The sequence below is a fragment of the Hippopotamus amphibius genome, chromosome 1 (genome assembly GCF_030028045.1).
Source record: "Hippopotamus amphibius kiboko isolate mHipAmp2 chromosome 1, mHipAmp2.hap2, whole genome shotgun sequence".
In the NCBI taxonomy this organism is placed as follows: domain Eukaryota; kingdom Metazoa; phylum Chordata; class Mammalia; order Artiodactyla; family Hippopotamidae; genus Hippopotamus; species Hippopotamus amphibius.
This window is the reverse complement of record NC_080186.1, coordinates 163,002,887-163,019,633: the sequence shown is the minus strand read 5'-3', so window position 1 is coordinate 163,019,633 and position 16,747 is coordinate 163,002,887. Positions and strand designations below refer to the sequence as shown.

The 16,747-nt window shown below is 41.9% G+C and overlaps 1 protein-coding gene across 1 annotated transcript; it reads left to right on the top strand.

Annotated features, from left to right (window-relative positions):
- Positions 1-11,834: 11,834 nt before the first annotated feature.
- Positions 11,835-16,397, top strand: WNT8A (Wnt family member 8A). The gene is made up of 6 exons (XM_057708086.1): positions 11,835-11,917; positions 12,010-12,043; positions 12,273-12,411; positions 13,582-13,707; positions 14,572-14,714; positions 15,870-16,397. Exons 1-6 carry the CDS (start codon positions 11,850-11,852, stop codon positions 16,395-16,397), a joined length of 1,038 nt encoding a protein of 345 aa, XP_057564069.1. The 5' UTR covers positions 11,835-11,849.
- Positions 16,398-16,747: the final 350 nt, after the last annotated feature.

Sequence of the window (16,747 nt, the reverse complement as noted above, 5' to 3'; positions counted from 1 at the left end):
ACCACTGCACCACCAGGAAAGTGTGAGCAGGAAGTTCCACATGCCTCACGATGCAGCCAAAAAAAATTAAAATAAAGATAAAAAATAAAAACCTGCTTCACTTTCAGCCCAACCCCTAAGTACTTTGAGAAATATCACAGGGTACTTATTATCTTCCAAATATAAGGTTACACCTGAGTTTGTGTCTGGAATGACCTGTGTCCTCCTCTCTACCCATTTCCTGTTTGTCCTTCAAAGTTCTGCCAATATCACCTCCTCTTTGAGGCCGAGCCCAGTGAAATCACTCCTGTCATGAATCCCACAGAACTTAGGGTCAGAGCCATCATTCAGTACTTATCAGAACCTCTCCCTATTTCAGTATTGTCGTTTTAAAAGTGTTTTATGCATATTGTTTTATTTTCCAGATATAAAGTTTCTTCTGAGCACAAGGACCATATCCTGAATTGCAGCAAGCTCACTAGACTAATTTACATTTGTACAACTCTTTAAAGTACTTTTAAAAAGCTAATGAATATATTTTTTAAATTGTAATGATTTTAATAATAATTCATATTTGAAAATCAAAACAATATAAAATGATTTGAAAAGTCTTGCTCCCATCTTGTCCACACCTACCCGTATCCTACCTATCTCATCTTTGAGTCTACAGGAAACAACTTTTATTAGTTTCTTATGTATTATTCCTGTTTCTTTACGATAATGTGAAAAAATATTAATATATATTCTTCTTACACCTTGTACTAATACAAAAGAGACACACTCTTCACATGGCTCTGTAGCTCACTTTTTTCACTTAGCAGTGTATCCTGGAGATCTCTCCAAAACAGAGAAGGTATTACTGATTACTGTTCTAGGGCTACAGGGTATACCATTGTGTAGATACTTTATTTTACCCATTTCATGTTACTGAGTTGTTTCTATGTTTTGCTATTATAAATAATGCTCCAATGAATAATCTTGTACACATGTCATTTAATACTTGTGAAGTTGTGTCTGCAGATAAGATTCACAGAAGCAGAATTCTGATCAAAGGGTAAATGCATCTATAATTTTCACTAATATCTTCAGATTCCTTTCTCAGGGGTTATGGCATTTTGCATTCCCTTCAGCAACAGGAGTGAGCCTTAATATTTCTCCACAGCCATGCTAACATAGCATGCTATCAAACTTCTGGATTTTTGCTAGTCTGATCAGTGAAAATGGTGTAGTTTCTACCTGCATTCCTTTTATTATGACTGATCTTGAGCATCTTTTCATATGTTGAAGAACCATGTTTATTTCTTGGCCTATGAATGGCCTATCCATGCTCTTAGTCAATTTTTCTACTGAGTTATGATCTTTTCTCAGTTTCTAGGCTTACTCTATATTAGAAATATTAACCTTTCTCTGTAATATTAATTATTAGTCTTTCCCCCAATTTTTCATTTGTCTTTTGATTTCATTTATGGTATAATCAATTATTCTTGAGGAATAAGTAAATTACCAAAATTGAAGTAGAAAACCTTTCTAGGATCAATTACAAAAAAAAAAAAAAACAAAGATCAATTACCATAGAAGAAACTACAAGAATTTTCAAAGGTCTATTTTAAAGACGGCACCATGTTCAGAGAGTTTTACTGGTGAGTCTACCAAACTTTCATGGAACAAATAATCACTATATTATTATTAACTGTGGTTGAAAAAAACATAATAGCAAGGAAGTGAGAAGACAAGTCACAGATTGGAAGACATATTTGCAAAAGACAAACCTGATAAATTACTGTTATCCAAAATATACAAAGAACTCAAACTCAACAATAAGAAAACAAAAACAATTAAAAAATGGGCCAAAGACCTTAACAGACACCTCATTAAAGAAGATATACAGATGGCAAATAAGCACATGAAAAGATATTCCACATCAATACATCAACAGAGAATTGCAAATTAAAACAACAGTGATATACCCCTACACATCTGCTAGAAGGGCCAAAATCCAAAACACTGACAACACCAAATACTGTCAAGGATGTAGAGCAAAGGAACTCTCATTCATTGCTGGAGGAAATGCAAAATGGTACAGCTACTTTGGAAGACAGTTATGCTGTTTCTTACAAAACAAGTTGAAGCCTTATGTCCTCACAAAAACCTAGACTGCTTTATTCATAATTGTCAAAACTTGGAAGAAACCAAGATATTCTTCAGCAGGTGAATGGAAAAATACATTGTGGTACATCCAGACAATGGAACATTATTCAGTGCTAAAAAGAAATTATCTGTCAAGCCATGAAAAGACATGGAGGAATACTACTAAGTGAAAGAAGCCAAGTGAAAGACTACATACTGTGTGATTCCAACCACATGACATTCTGGAAAAGGCAAAACTATGGAGACAGTAAAAAGGTCAGTGGTTGCCAGGATTGGGTGGGAGGGTCAGGGAGGAGGAAGGAATGAAGAGGCAGAACACAGAGGATCTTTAGGGCAGTGAAAATACTCTGTATGATACCATAATGATGGATATATGTCATTACACATTTGTCCAAACCCCTAGAATGTACAACATCAAGAGTGAACCCTAGGACTTCCTAGGTGGTGCAGTGGTTAAGAATCCACCTGACAATGCAGGGGACATGGGTTCAATCCCTGCTCCAGGAAGATCCCATGTGCCACAGAGCAACTAAGCCCGTGCATCACAACCAAAAAAAAAAAGTGAACCCTAATGTAAACTATGGACTTTGAGTGATTACGAATTACGATGGGTCAATGTAGGTAGAAATATACCATTCTGGTGAGTAATGTTGATAACAGGGGAGGTTACACGTGTAGGGGGACACGTGTATGGGAAATCTCTGTACCTCTCTCTCAATTTTGTTGTAAACCTAAAACTGCTTTAAGAAAATTGTCTTTAAAAAATATTACATATATATATTACGTATATATATACATACACACACACACACACACAAATCAGATCAAGGGGTGCCAGGGGCTGTGATGGGAGAGGGGTTGATTACAAAAGAGCACAAAAGAACTTGGGGTAATGGAAATGTTCTGTGTGTTGATTGTGGTGGTTACTGCATAACTGTGTATATTTATCAAAACTTTTTATATACTTAAAAAGGATAAAGTTTACTGTATGTAAGTTGTGCCTCACTAAACGACTTTTAAACATTTCTAAGATTATGTGCGTGTTTTAAAATTCATTGAACAAATATTTACTGCATGTCAACTATGTGCCTGGCACTATTGTAGGCCCTAGGGATACAATGGTGACTAAAATAGACAAAATTCTGTTCTCATGGTGTTTATATTCTGTTGGGGGAAACAGACAATAAGCAATATCAATATGTAAAATATCTAGCGTGTTGGTGTTGATAAGATTTGCTCTCAGAGTAGATGTGGGGTGTGAGGAAGAGGAGTCTAGAATTGCCCTTAACAATTGAAGGGCAGAGTTGCCATTTAATGAGATGAGAAGACTGGTTAGAGGATCAGATTGAGAGTGAGGAGGGAGGGAACGGGAATCTCTGTTTTGGACATGTCACTTTTGAAATGTCTGCTAGATAGCCAATTAGGCCTTCCTGAAGGATGTCCAGTAGGCAGTTAGATACACAAGTTTGGAGCTTAGGTGAGGTTTGACTAAAGATATAATTTTGGAGTCTGGCAGGACATGCAGCAATCTACCTCTCAGTTTAAGAGGGCCGTCTTAAGAATAGGGCTGGCTTGGACTTCCTAGGTGGCGCAGTGGGTAAGAATCTGCCTGCCAATGCAGGGGACATGGGTTCGACCCCTGCCCCAGGAAGATACCACATGCCGCGGAGCAACTAAGCCCGTGCGCCACAACTATTGAGCCTGTGCTCTACAGCCCATGAGCCACAACTATTGAGCCCATGTGCCGCAACTACTGAAGCCCACGTGCCTGGAGCCCGTGCTCTGCAACAAGAGAGGCCACCGCAATAAGAAGCCAGCGCACCACAAGGAAGAAAAAAGAATAGGGCTGGCTCTTAAAGGCATGAGAGGACAATTTAGGGGGAAAAAAAAAGGGGGATATAATTTTGGGATCGTCACCATATGGGAGTAAATACAGATGAAAAAATAGAAGATGTCTGAGGAATGAGCCTCAGGGCTCTCCAATATTAATAGGTCAGAGAAATGAAGAGTGACCAGCCGACTGAGACAGAGTGGCCAGAGGTAAAAGGAAAACCAATCATCTCTGGAGTCCTGGAAGCTGAAAGAAGCAAAAGTTACAAGATGGAGAGTGAATCATCTACATCAACTCTGGATTTAGCAATGTGGAGATCACTGGTAATCTAAAGTAGTTTCAATGGAATGGTGAGTGTGAAAGAAAAATTTAGAGAAGTTTGTAAACATTTAGATATGATCATTGTTCACTATAATGTTAAAACTAAAATATTAAATCTATTCTTCCATTTTTTAATAGTTCCAAGTACTTAAGAATGGTCCTTTCATTATCTGTCCTGATTTTTCCTTGCTTCTATTTCCTGGGTTGGGCAGGGAGAGATAAAGTCACCTGCTGGAAGATAGTCCCTGCTAAGCAGAGGCAGAAATTGATCTTATTCAGACCATTCCAGTTGCATTTCTTTTCACTTCCCCAATTTAAATTTTATTTTTAAGAAACCTGACATAAAATAACAAATATGTGTATTCTAGTTGAATATTACAGATCAAATAATGCATTTATTGCCCCTTCCTCACAAAATAGCAGAGAGCTTTTTTAAAGCTTCAAAACTTCACAAAACTTCACAAAACTTCAAAGTCAAAGAGGAGGCAAAAGTAGAGGAGAAACAAAATTCAGAAAGGTGGAAAGTAACTGAATTTAAAAGTCTAGAGAAACTTTTTTAAATTTCAATCATGAAACAAGAGCAGAGTATGATTTTTCAAAATAAGTAAATATTCAAAGAATATGAGAAAACTCTTAGGTACCAAATACTTGATGCAGAAATATAAAGAGTTTAATATAAATGTTGGAAGATAAAGTTGAGGAATTCTCCTAGAAAATAAAATAACAAAAAAATTTTTTTACGATGGAAAACAGGAAAGAAGAGATCAAATGAGAGGATCAGTCCAGGAGGCTCAACAACTGCCTCCCCCCAAACACACACACACAAAATAATTGTACAAAAAGAAAACAGAAAATGAAAGAAATTATCAAAGAAAATAATATAAGAAAGTTTACCGGTCCAAAGAGACTTGTTTACAGATTGAAAGAGTCCATGAGTACTAAACACGAGAAATGAAAAAGTTCTGCATCAAAGCCACATCATTGTGAAATTTCAGTGTGCTGGGGATAAAGAAAAGTTTCTAAAAGCTTCTAAGGAGGGTGGGAGGAAAAAGAACAGGTAACCTACGAAAGACCAGCATTCAAGACAGCATGAGATTTCTCAACAGCAACACTGGAAACTAGAAGACATTGGAACAATTACCTCAAAATTCTATAGGAAAATTATTTCCAATCTACAATTCTACACCCTACCAAAATAGTAGTTTAAAAATTTTAAATATCAATCAAGTGAGAGTAGAATAAAACTTTTCAGATATGTGAGGTCTCAAAAAAATTTGCTTCCTATGCACCCTTTCTCAGGAAGCTACTGAAATGTTATCCACCAAATGAGGGAGTAAACAGAGATAGAAAGACATAAGATTTAAGAAATAGGATGTGCAACAAAGTGGAGAAGCAAAATGAACCCTCATCCTGATGGTGAAAGAAGACACTGGGATGACAGCTATGCAGTATGTAGAGAAGTAACTAGGCCAGATTGGAGCAAGTCTGAGGGCTAAATGAGAGGTCTTCTAGATAAGGGCAGAATTTGGGCCTAAAGTGCTGACAGCTCCATAGAAAACTAAGCAAACAATAACAAAAAGATAATTATTAATTCCAGGGAAAACAAAAAGACGTGTAGGGAAAGCAAAGTAAGCCTGATTTATTACATGACTCTCCTCTAAATAGTATACATGATCATAATGTAAATACTCAATATTGACGGAAGTAAATTTAACTACACTAGGAGATGGAAAGATGAGAAAGATGCATTTGTATTTGGTAAGTGGGAAAATAAAAGAGAGGCCAATCCTCATCACCCATGGTGAGAAGTCAACAAATAATACCTAAAATTGAAAAAAATCAATAAATAGGACATGAATAGGTTTTGTAGAAATATGGAGATAATACTAATAACACCAGATAAAAGAACTGAAAGTTGTTGCTTCTTGAGAGGACAATGGGGGTATAGTTGAGGCTGCTGCTTTTCTTAACAAACCTTATAGACTATTTACTTGTATTAACATGCTTAATTTTTTATTTAATATAAAAATTAAGATAAAACAAGTTGAATTCTATTTTTTAAATTATGTATATATGTATGTATTTATAAACATTTGCATACTCAAAGAAAAGAATCCACACTAAACTGTTCATAATGGTTATTCACAGGGAGTGGAGGGGAGACTCTCATTTTTTACATTACATATTTCCATCTTATTTACTTTTTTGGTAACAAGTATTATTTACTTACATATTTTTTAAGTGTATTTGTTCATGTGTGTACATCAAATATAATGTTGTTTGCTTGAAAATTGTTTCAATGACTCTTTATATCCACAAGTGCACTGCAAGTTTTTTAAGGACCAATATCATCTTAGAAGCTTTACTGTATATGCATCACAGTGCCAACCCCTGGCTGGCTACCTACTAGGCAGGTGCTCAATAAAGGCTGAGATTATGAAGAGCATGTTGTACCATTCATTGCCACCAGGTGGCAGGTCTCTATCAGAAGTCCCTGCCTGTGGAGTTAACTCATTATTCTTATTCCCCCTCCAGCCTTCCCAGAGCAACAGTACAAAACAGTTGTACTGTTATAAATTGTTCAAGCTTCTCTCTCTCAGGCCAGACTAAGAGCTCTTCCAGAATAAAAACAAGTGATGATAATCCATCTTAGACCCATAAGTCTTGAATACTAGCCTGAACTACGTAGGTGAATATTTTTAGAATAAATAAATGGATCGATGAATGCACATTTCTCTGAAAACTAATAAAATCCCACAATCATCTCCATACTTCCCCAACAATCAATCAAGAAACATTAATTGGGAACTTCTGTGTCCTATCCAATGTCCAGAGATGGGAGTTTTGAACAGTGAGAGAATAAAAACTATAACAAAGGGATTTTAAAACCTTTCTAGGCTAATGATGACACCGCTGTGCCATCTGAGCACTGCATTTTGATGGGAGAATGTGCTGCTATCCCTGGAGAGATTCCTGTGTGGTTGGGATTGACAAGGCCAAGCCCTAAGCAGCTTCCCAACTGAGAAAGGAAATACACCTTTGAGCAAGAAACATCTAATCCTGGCTTACACATTTACCCCCTTCTAATGTACCCCAGCCCTCACAGGCCCATGTGTTCCAGCAACTGCTCCCGTTTTCCACACAGGAAGGCCTATTTGCTTCCCCACACCTGGAACCCTAGATCTCAAAGGAAAATTGAAGTAGTCTCCTCTTCCTTCCCTGGGCATATTGTTGAAGAACTCTGCAAGCCATCGAGGCCAAATTGGGGCGTCCAAAGGGGGGTCAGGAGCTCAAGCAGCTGTGGCATTTGGACTGGGAGTCACCAGGGGGTAGGAAGAGACACGTTTCCAGAGATTAAAAATTCCTGAGCTCTGCTCAGTGTCACTGCTCAGGAGAATATGCACGGAGGCTCCTCCTCTCCACCCCCCATCTCCGCCCCTTATCTCATTAGCAGAGGAGTGTTAAAAGTCAGAATCCTATCTCTTTCTCTTCTGGCATTCTCCAGTCATCTCCACCCTCTCTCCACCCGCTCCCTCAACTCCCACACCCGCCCCCCCACAACTTGCTCCACAGTCTAAGCAGCCCCTCTATTCTCAGAGCCCTGAAAAAGGAGCCTGCAAAAGAACTGTGAAGGAACCAGGGATCTGGGGAGTTTAGTGAGAATGCACATTTGGAAAAAGCATTAGCTTAGGATGCACACCACCATCACCGCAGGGTGACCAACCATCCTGGTTTGCCCAAGACTGTTCTGGTTTAAGCACTGAAAGTCCCAGGCCATGGGAAACACCTCAGTCCTGGGCAAACTAGAATGGTAGCATCAAGGCTCTCTTGGCCCCAACTCACTCTGTAACCCTGAGTAAATCTTCTCTCTCTCTCTGTGCCTCAGTTATAGCCCTGTAAAAATGGGAGCCTCTATGGCTCTATAAATGGCCTCCAGATTTCCTGAAGCTGGGCACCGCAAGGGTGACTCTGGCTTACTTCTCATTGATTACTGTCTCCGGTGCTCCCCTGAAACTCCTGGTATCTCAACATCCTGGACCATATGGGCCTTCAGGATTATCCTGTCCTACCCCTATCTAGCTCTATGCACACCATTCCAGTGGAATACAGTGCATTTAGTCATTGCATTCCACTTACCACTTGATGCCCTACGTTATAGTTAGATACAGACCTTATCTCCTTTTTACTAGATACTCAGCTCCTTGAGGGCAGGTAGCAACACCTTGGCTCAGCAAAGGTTAAAGCCTTGCACATAACTGGAACAAACAAGATATTTGGTGTTAAATTCTACAGAGAAATCTTTTGCACTTTACCTCCCAGTGGCCTAGAGGGAGGATACAGAGATCCAATGGTGTGCTGGGAGGCAGCTTGTCCATTCTCAGAAAACCAGTTGTTAAATTTTCAGGAATTTTGCAAACTGGTTGTTAAACACAGCTGTTATTGAAATTAAATTATATAAACTTACAATTAAACTTATAAATAAATATATTAAAAGTAAAGGCAAAGAAAAAAGGGAATTCCCTGGCGATCCAGTGGTTAGGATCCAGTGTTCTCTCTCACTGCTAGGGCCCAGGGCTCAACCCCTGGTCGGGGAACTAAAATCCCATAAGCTGCATGGAGCAGCCAAAAGCAAAAACAAAAACAGAGATAAGTATTCAAAATTTATCACTTCCAAATTATTCTACTAGATTTTACTATTATCTATACCTTAAGGTTACTTACCTCCATTATGCCTATGATAAAAATACTGTACAATGATGTGCCACTATTCATCTCTTCCCAAATGCACATTGGTAGTTTGAAATCAGCCATGGTGGGAGTATTTACACCATGCAAATCAGCAAACTCTACCAATCATGGCTCCTGTCACGTGGAAACTGGTTGTTGAATATCCACCAGCACACTACTAGTTCAGAGACACTACTATTCTGTCTGTCTGGTCATAGGCCCACTCTATCCCCACTGTTATCTTCTACTCTGGTCTTCACTTCCTGATTTCCATTCCCGGAAGAGAGAAACTGAGAGTTGCAGCATCACTTAAAAACTAATGAGATAGTAGAAGGAAATGGATGGACAGGTTGGCTGTAAATGATTTGTAGACTTCAGTGTGGAGTGCTTATCTCTGGCTCTTCTCTCCCTCCAGGACACCCTCGACCACAATGAACGAGCGGTCTTATGTAGACAGAGTCCCAAAGGACTCTGAAGAAGGCATTGGTTGCCCTCCAGGTATCCATCTTACAGACTTACCCAAATGGCTAACTGAAGAATTTAAAGATACATAAGATTCCCATGCTGACAGCTGGAGAAGATAAGACTTTCCCATCTCTGGCCTACAATCACCTCTGGGATTAATAAATTTTGTAAATCTTAAAATTAGGATTATGGCATGTAGGAGAGCTGGTAAAATCCTTAGAGGACATTCAACATCTTCCCAGCTCTCTCATTTTACAGGTGAAGTGTTTGAGTCCACATGACAGTAAATAGCTTGCCCAAGGTCACAGAAATTAGTTGCCAACATCCAAGGCTCCTAATATCTGGAGGAGAGGCCTTTCTTTAACATCCTAAATTCCTTTTAGAGAAATTATATGATATTCAGAGAATGTGAACAGGAGCAAGCATAAAGTTTACATGCAAAAAGCTCACCACCTTCCCCTCTCCTTCCTAGAAAATTAAAGAATATTTTTACAGAGTACCAACTAAATGCCAAGTGCTATGGTAAGCACAGAAGAATAAGACCCATTCACTCATACACAGGAAGTGAATGTGGAATCACTCCTAAAACTCTTTCAAGGTGCATGGAGGATTCCTCGGGTCTAATGTGACCCCTGTTCTGACCACACAGTCAATGGCATGGAAATCAACCCTGCTGTCTTAAGAAGTGAAAGTTAAACAACAGATTCTTTTTTTTTTTTAAGTATCACTGAGTTACAATATTAAATCAGTTTCAGGTGCAAACATTAGATTCTTGATTGGGAAAAATACGAAACAGGGAAAAGACCACTGAAACAAACTCAGTGTGCTTTTCCCAGGTGACTCAGTATGGGATACCTCTTTTCGCCAAGGAGAGAATCCCACAAGCAAACAAAGGAAGAGAACTTGCTGGGCTCAGAGCCAGAGCTTTAGTCCATTAAGGACACTGTGCATTTGAGACAATCACACCCATCCTCCTAGAAAAATGAAACAGAAAAAAAGACACAGAATAGGAGCCAAAATCTGTTATTAGATTTCGACATATCTAAAATCACTCTGTCAAACTGCTATAAAAATCTGTAAACATTTTCATTCTGTACTTATCTTGCCACATAAAGATAATAGTTTGCAGGCTGACACTAATCCTAGCCCATACTCTGAGTGCACTGCTCTAAAAAGTCCTGGGGACTCCTTGGCCCCTGGAACTCCTTTGGTGAGGGGATTTCTGAGCTCCCTTTCTCATCCAAATCTAGTCGAGGGTGCTGTGAAGTGATCTGGATTGTGGTCACAGAGTAATGAGTAAGGACTGTAACTTCTTATTTGAACTTTCCCCTGCATCTCTTTACCCTGCCTTCCCCAGCCTTAGGAAAGAGTTCCACTAACCAAGGAAGATCTCCACCCCTTCATTGCAGTCCCTAACCCTACCTAATAATGCCTCCGGTTCCTCCTAGGGGCCACAAGTTCTTTCATTCATTCATTCCTTCACTCATTTGTTCATTCATCTTCAGCACTAAGAATACAGAGTGAATCTTAAACACAGATTCCTGCCTAAGGAGCTTATGTCCTGGCAACAAAGCAGTACCAGAAAGAAAAGCATACGTCTTTTCAAATAAGGTTGATTCTCACATATACAAGCAGTTAACAACCTGGAGCTCTAACAAATACAAAATGGTAGACCTACTAGGAATGAAGGAAATTTACCAGAACTTACTTTGGTAGAATATGGTAGAAGGGACTGTTGCAGAGGTGGCCTCAAGTGTGTCTGCTCCAGGGTCCCACATGAATTTACAGTCACTCAGGGAGGACGTAGGAATGGTGCACTTGCTTACTTGGGTAAAACGAGTAGGAGAGGGCCCCACATAGAGTTCCTCTGTAATTATTAACCCCTTGAGGAGGAAGGCAGGGTAAGGAGTGGAGTGTCATTAACAGGTGAGGACACCATAGTTTTGAGGGATAGGTGACCTATCTTCAGAATTAGCAGAGTTAGAAACCGTGCCTGCTCTGGGCTACGAGATTCTGAAAAATGAGCCCTCAAGCAGGAAGAGACAAATGTCTGACTTATAATAGAGGGTAGAAACCTCCTGGGTAGGGAAATGCTTCAGCCTCTCTGTCAGCCTGGGAGGGAAGAAGGGCTGGCAGGGCGGGGTGGGGAGGGGCTTCCCTTGGAGGTTTTGGGCTCAGTCCCTCCTCCCTGGTCCCCCATTGGGTCAGTGGCTCCTGCAGTCCTGCCAGTGAGGGACAAATGAAAAGAGCTGTTGATTTTTTCCCCCTTGGCCTTTCAGCATTTCCCTACATAAATACTGAGAAAGACCCTGCCCTCTCCTCACTTCTCTGGACTTGGCCCTGGGCTAGACTTGGTCCACTGGGTGTGGGAAGGGCCATGGGGGACCTGTTTATACTCAGGGTGGCTGTGGGCATATGCTATGCAACCTTCAGTGCCTCTGCCTGGTAAGTCCCCCCACCCCCCTCACGCCTCACCAAGGAAGCTTCCACTAACTCATCCTCACTCACCATTGCCTCACTTTTTCTCTTTTTGGTAGGTCAGTGAACAATTTCCTGATAACAGGTCCCAAGGTAGGGTGGTCTCCTGCTCCTGTTTTTACCCAACCAGGTTCCTAAGGGAATTCTTTTGGGGAAGGAAAAGAGGGGAGGAGAGACAGTGCCGGAAGTCACCCACCCAGAGGAATCTATGACTGACTGTTCCCTAATGGAGCGCTAACCCATTTGAGTCCTTCCTGCACCCTCCGACCCAGACGACCTGACTAGAGCCAGGGCTGAAGCTCAATCCTTTTCCCTTTGCCAGGCCTATCTGACCTACACCACCAGCGTGGCCCTGGGTGCCCAGAGTGGCATCGAGGAGTGTAAGTTCCAATTTGCTTGGGAACGCTGGAACTGCCCTGAAAATGCTCTCCAGCTTTCCACTCACAACAGGCTGAGAAGTGGTAAGTTTGTGCACCTGTACAAGGGGGTATATGTCCATGAAGCTGGGCTTGCAGTATATACGTATGTGTAATGTGTATGTGTACAGTGAAATGAAAAAGTTAGTGATCTGCCCCTTCCTTGTTGTGTGATCTCAAGTGAGTTACTTTCCCCTCTCTCAACCTCAGTGTTGTCATTTGGGTCAATAAGGTCATCTGTTTAGCTCACTGGGAGTGTTGTAAGGGTTGAATTAGGTGAATACAAAGTTATCTCTATAGAAATGTAATTATTCTATTTTTTAATGCATGCCTGTATTTTGTTTGTACACACTTATCTTGTACTGATTTGCATGAAATAAAAATGGAGAAAGGGCTGTGTGTTTGCAGACCCCAAGGGAGTTTCAACTGTCATAAAATCCCAACAACAAAGAAGCTGAGAGATCACAATGAGCTATGCCTCAGGTGGAGTGTGTGTGTGTGTGTGTGTGTGTGTGTGTGTGTGTGCATGCATGCACATGCACGAGCCTGAGCCCATGCACCTGTTTGTAACTATGTATAATAGTTTGCATGAAAGTTCTTTATGTAGAAACTATTAATGAAGAGTTGCCTGAGAAAAGTTGGTGGGAAGGGAGTAGAGAACATGAGGGGGGAAGGTATATTCCTGTGGGATATACAGATAGGATGAGAAGTGAAATGGGACAATGTTTATAAAGAGTTAGTAAGATACAGGCTCAGTAGGTGGTAGGTATTATCACTATGATTATTACATGGCTCCAGCTCCATGTCAGAAAGACAAAGAAGTCCTTCTGTCTTTCATAAGCCACCCTCATAGCCCTGAGTCCTCACTGCCTGAGGACCAGAAGCAATGGCTAATGAACAGAGGCCTAGGCTAGATATCAAGGGGACAGGGTCCTGGTCCCAACACTATAACTGGTGAGGAGAGTGGCCTTGGTCTCATCACTTTATCTCTGGGTTTTACTTTCCCCATCTGTAGCATGGGGATGCTCATTCCTGCCTGAATGAAGTAAGCATGCTGGAAAGGCATGCATTGTTCTTTCAAGTAGAAGAGCACCCCCTTAATAAACCCAAAGAGGGAAGGGGAAAGGAGAGAGAAACGAAATGGCATTGCTTTTCCAAAACCTCTGCTTTGGGTCATCAGGGTCCTAGTTTCCAGTCCCCTCTTTCTTTCCAAAGCCACCAGGGAGACTTCCTTCATTCACGCTATCAGCTCTGCTGGAGTCGTGTACACCATCACCAAGAACTGTAGCATGGGCGACTTTGAAAACTGTGGCTGTGATGTGTCAAAAAATGGAAAAACAGGTAAGTTGTGCTCTCTGATGGGGGTGGGATGAGGTGAGGGGTACAGAGCTGAGCGTAGGCTAAAGTCTTCCAGGGAAAGTTTGAGAGACCTGGCTTCTTCAAACCCTGAGACTTCAGCAGCAACTTCAATGGTGGGAGCTCCTAGATCTAGACTCTCCTAAGAACCGAGCTGATTCTAGGATCAGCAAGTAGCACCAGGCTCTAAAACTGACAAGAACAAGACATCTAGGAAGGAAGAGGCCAAAGAGAGTTTAAAGCTAACCCTAATATTTCAGGCTTAGAATGGCTTGTCCATAATCCAGAGCTACCCAATTATGTGCAGACAGCCAAGGGACTTACTCAGATTGAGAGGAAGTGGCTCTAACAAGAGTACTGTAGGATAATAGTACAGAGCTCTAGAATGTCTGAACTGCAATGAACTTGTGAGATCATCTAGGCCAGCCCCAGTGTGCCTACTTTTACTTTGGGTATAGAGTAGAATTGTCTAGAGCTGGGGAGTGCCTGAAGAGTGGGCAGTTGGCTTTGAGAAGGGTGGGCTTCCCACCCCAAATACCTCCATTTCCCTGTCCCATCTTTGTTTTGGGGAGGGGGGGAGCCGGGAGCGGCAGCGGGAGGCCATGCTGTGCAACTTGTGGGATCTTAGTTCCCTGACCAGGGATTGAACCTGGGCCAAGGCAGTGAGAATGCGGAGTCCTAACCACTGGACCTCCAGGGAATTCCCTCCCTGTCTCACCTTTAGCTATAGCTTTCACACTTCTAGGACTCTTGGGGATTGTTTGGCCATGTCAGCTAAAATGACCGTGACCCTTCTCCTGGGACTTAGCAGGAAGCCATACGCAGAACTTATTCTTTCCTTATGTGTAGGAGGCCATGGCTGGATCTGGGGAGGCTGCAGCGATAATGTAGAATTTGGGGAAAGAATCTCTAAACTTTTTGTGGACAGCCTGGAGAAGGGGAAGGATGCCAGAGCCCTAATGAATCTTCATAACAACAGGGCAGGCAGGCTGGTATGTATAATAGCTGACCAGTGAGCCAACAGGCTCAGCATTTACAACAGCCTCACATCTATACAGACCTTCACAACTTACCAAGAGCTGTCTCATATGTGTTTCATCCTCACGCCACCCAGCAGAACTGGGATAGCTATCCCCATTCTCTGGATGACAAAGCCAGTGAAGGCAGAGTCGTGGCTTGGCCAAGGCAATACAACTATAAGCATCAGAACCAGGCAATGAACACAGATCTTCTAGCCTAGTCCTTTTGTCATTAAACCTGATATGCTAACTCCTTCTACAGGCAGGTTTCTGAGAACACAGAACAATCCAAAACGAAGGCTTTGCTTCCATGACTTAAAATTTTAACCATTTCAACGGCATGGTCTAGGAAATTAACAAGGATTTATCACACACCCTATGGTCTAATGTATGCTTGGGCTTGGAGGGGTTGAGACTGATCTAGGCATCTCTGGAAGGTCTATTCTCCCCCAAGACTTCTGGCAGGCAGCAATCCTTAGAGTGTCCTGAACTCAGATTTGCAGCCTAGTTGTATTTAGAGCTAAGAGCATAGAAATATCCCTTTGAACCTATTCCTAGATGTCCTGGTTGTTCAGGGAAATGGTTTTCAAGGCAGTTACAACCATGGGTAATCGCCTTGAGGATAGGGGTTCAGACTCCAGAACTTCCTTCCTTCTGGGAGAGGGCCCAAAAGACAAATCCAAATACCCACAGATACTCTAGCCCCCAGATTCAATACAATAACAGTGCCAATGATCATATTTTTCTTTTTTAATTTAGAAAGTACTTTCTTGATCATTTTTATTCTTATGGGCAGAAAAAGAACAAGCTCACAAGTGATGAAGTTGGGCCTTGACCCTAGGTTTCCTGATTCCAGTAACCTTCTCAACACTTGCCTGGCTTTTTCCATAAGGATCACCCAGGGGAGCATTAAAATCACGAATACCAAGGCCTTTAAACCTCTGCACTTCCTAATTGAGATGATCTGAGGTAGGGCCCAGGAATCAATATTTCTCACAGGCCTCCCTCGTAATTCTGATGTAAGTTAAGAAGCACAACTCTAAAATATTCCCTTAATGGCTAGCCTTTGGTCTTCTCTACCCAGAGCCAATCTCCTTTTGTCCTCCCTCTCTCTTTCTCTCTCGGAAGGCAGTGAGAGCCACCATGAAAAGGACTTGCAAATGTCACGGCATCTCAGGGAGCTGTAGCATCCAGACTTGCTGGCTGCAGCTGGCTAACTTCCGGGAGATGGGCGACTACCTGAAGGCCAAGTATGACCAGGCACTGAAAATTGAGATGGATAAGCGGCGGCCAAGGGCTGGGAACAGTGCCGAGGGCCACTGGGCACCCACTGAGGCCTTCCTTCCTAGTGCAGAAGCCGAGCTGATCTTTTTAGAGGAATCGCCTGATTACTGTACCCGCAATTCCAGCTTGGGCATCTATGGCACAGAGGGTCGGGAGTGTTTGCAGAACAGCCACAACACATCCAGGTGGGAGCAGTGCAGCTGCAGGCGCTTGTGCACAGAGTGTGGCCTGCAGGTGGAAGAGAAGAGAACTGAGGCTATCAGCAGCTGTAACTGCAAATTCCAGTGGTGCTGCACGGTCAAGTGTGACCAGTGTAGGCAAGTGGTGAGCAAGTACTACTGCATGCGCTCCCCAGGCAGTGCTTGGTCCTAAGGCAACGGCAGCAGTGCATGATAGCATCCCACAGGAACTTACTTGCTCAGTTGCATGACAATGGAGGTGGACACAGCTTCTCTCTCGGAGAGAAGAGATAAGAAAAACAATTGGAAAATCACAGGGTTGATCTATAGTCCTCTTGATATCTGCTGTACATGGGAAAATAGAGGCTAAGATTATACAGCAAGTTCTTGACAGAGCTGAAATGGGAATCTGGGCCTCCTAACTTGGATAGACTCCATTTCATCTTTCCTACAGGTTACTTCCTGGTCTTTCTGCCTGTAATTTTACAGCTTGATAAAAGGGGAGTTGGATCTGGGGTCCATATCCAAAAAGACCTTCAAAGT

Excerpts from the sequence above, each read along its gene's own strand:
- WNT8A (XM_057708086.1), top strand. The coding sequence starts at position 11,850 with ATGGGGGACCTGTTTATACTCAGGGTGGCTGTGGGCATATGCTATGCA. Across the intron at positions 12,412-13,581 it reads TCACAACAGGCTGAGAAGTG|CCACCAGGGAGACTTCCTTC; the intron begins GTAAGTTTGTGC and ends TTCTTTCCAAAG. Across the intron at positions 14,715-15,869 it reads ACAACAGGGCAGGCAGGCTG|GCAGTGAGAGCCACCATGAA; the intron begins GTATGTATAATA and ends CTCTCTCGGAAG.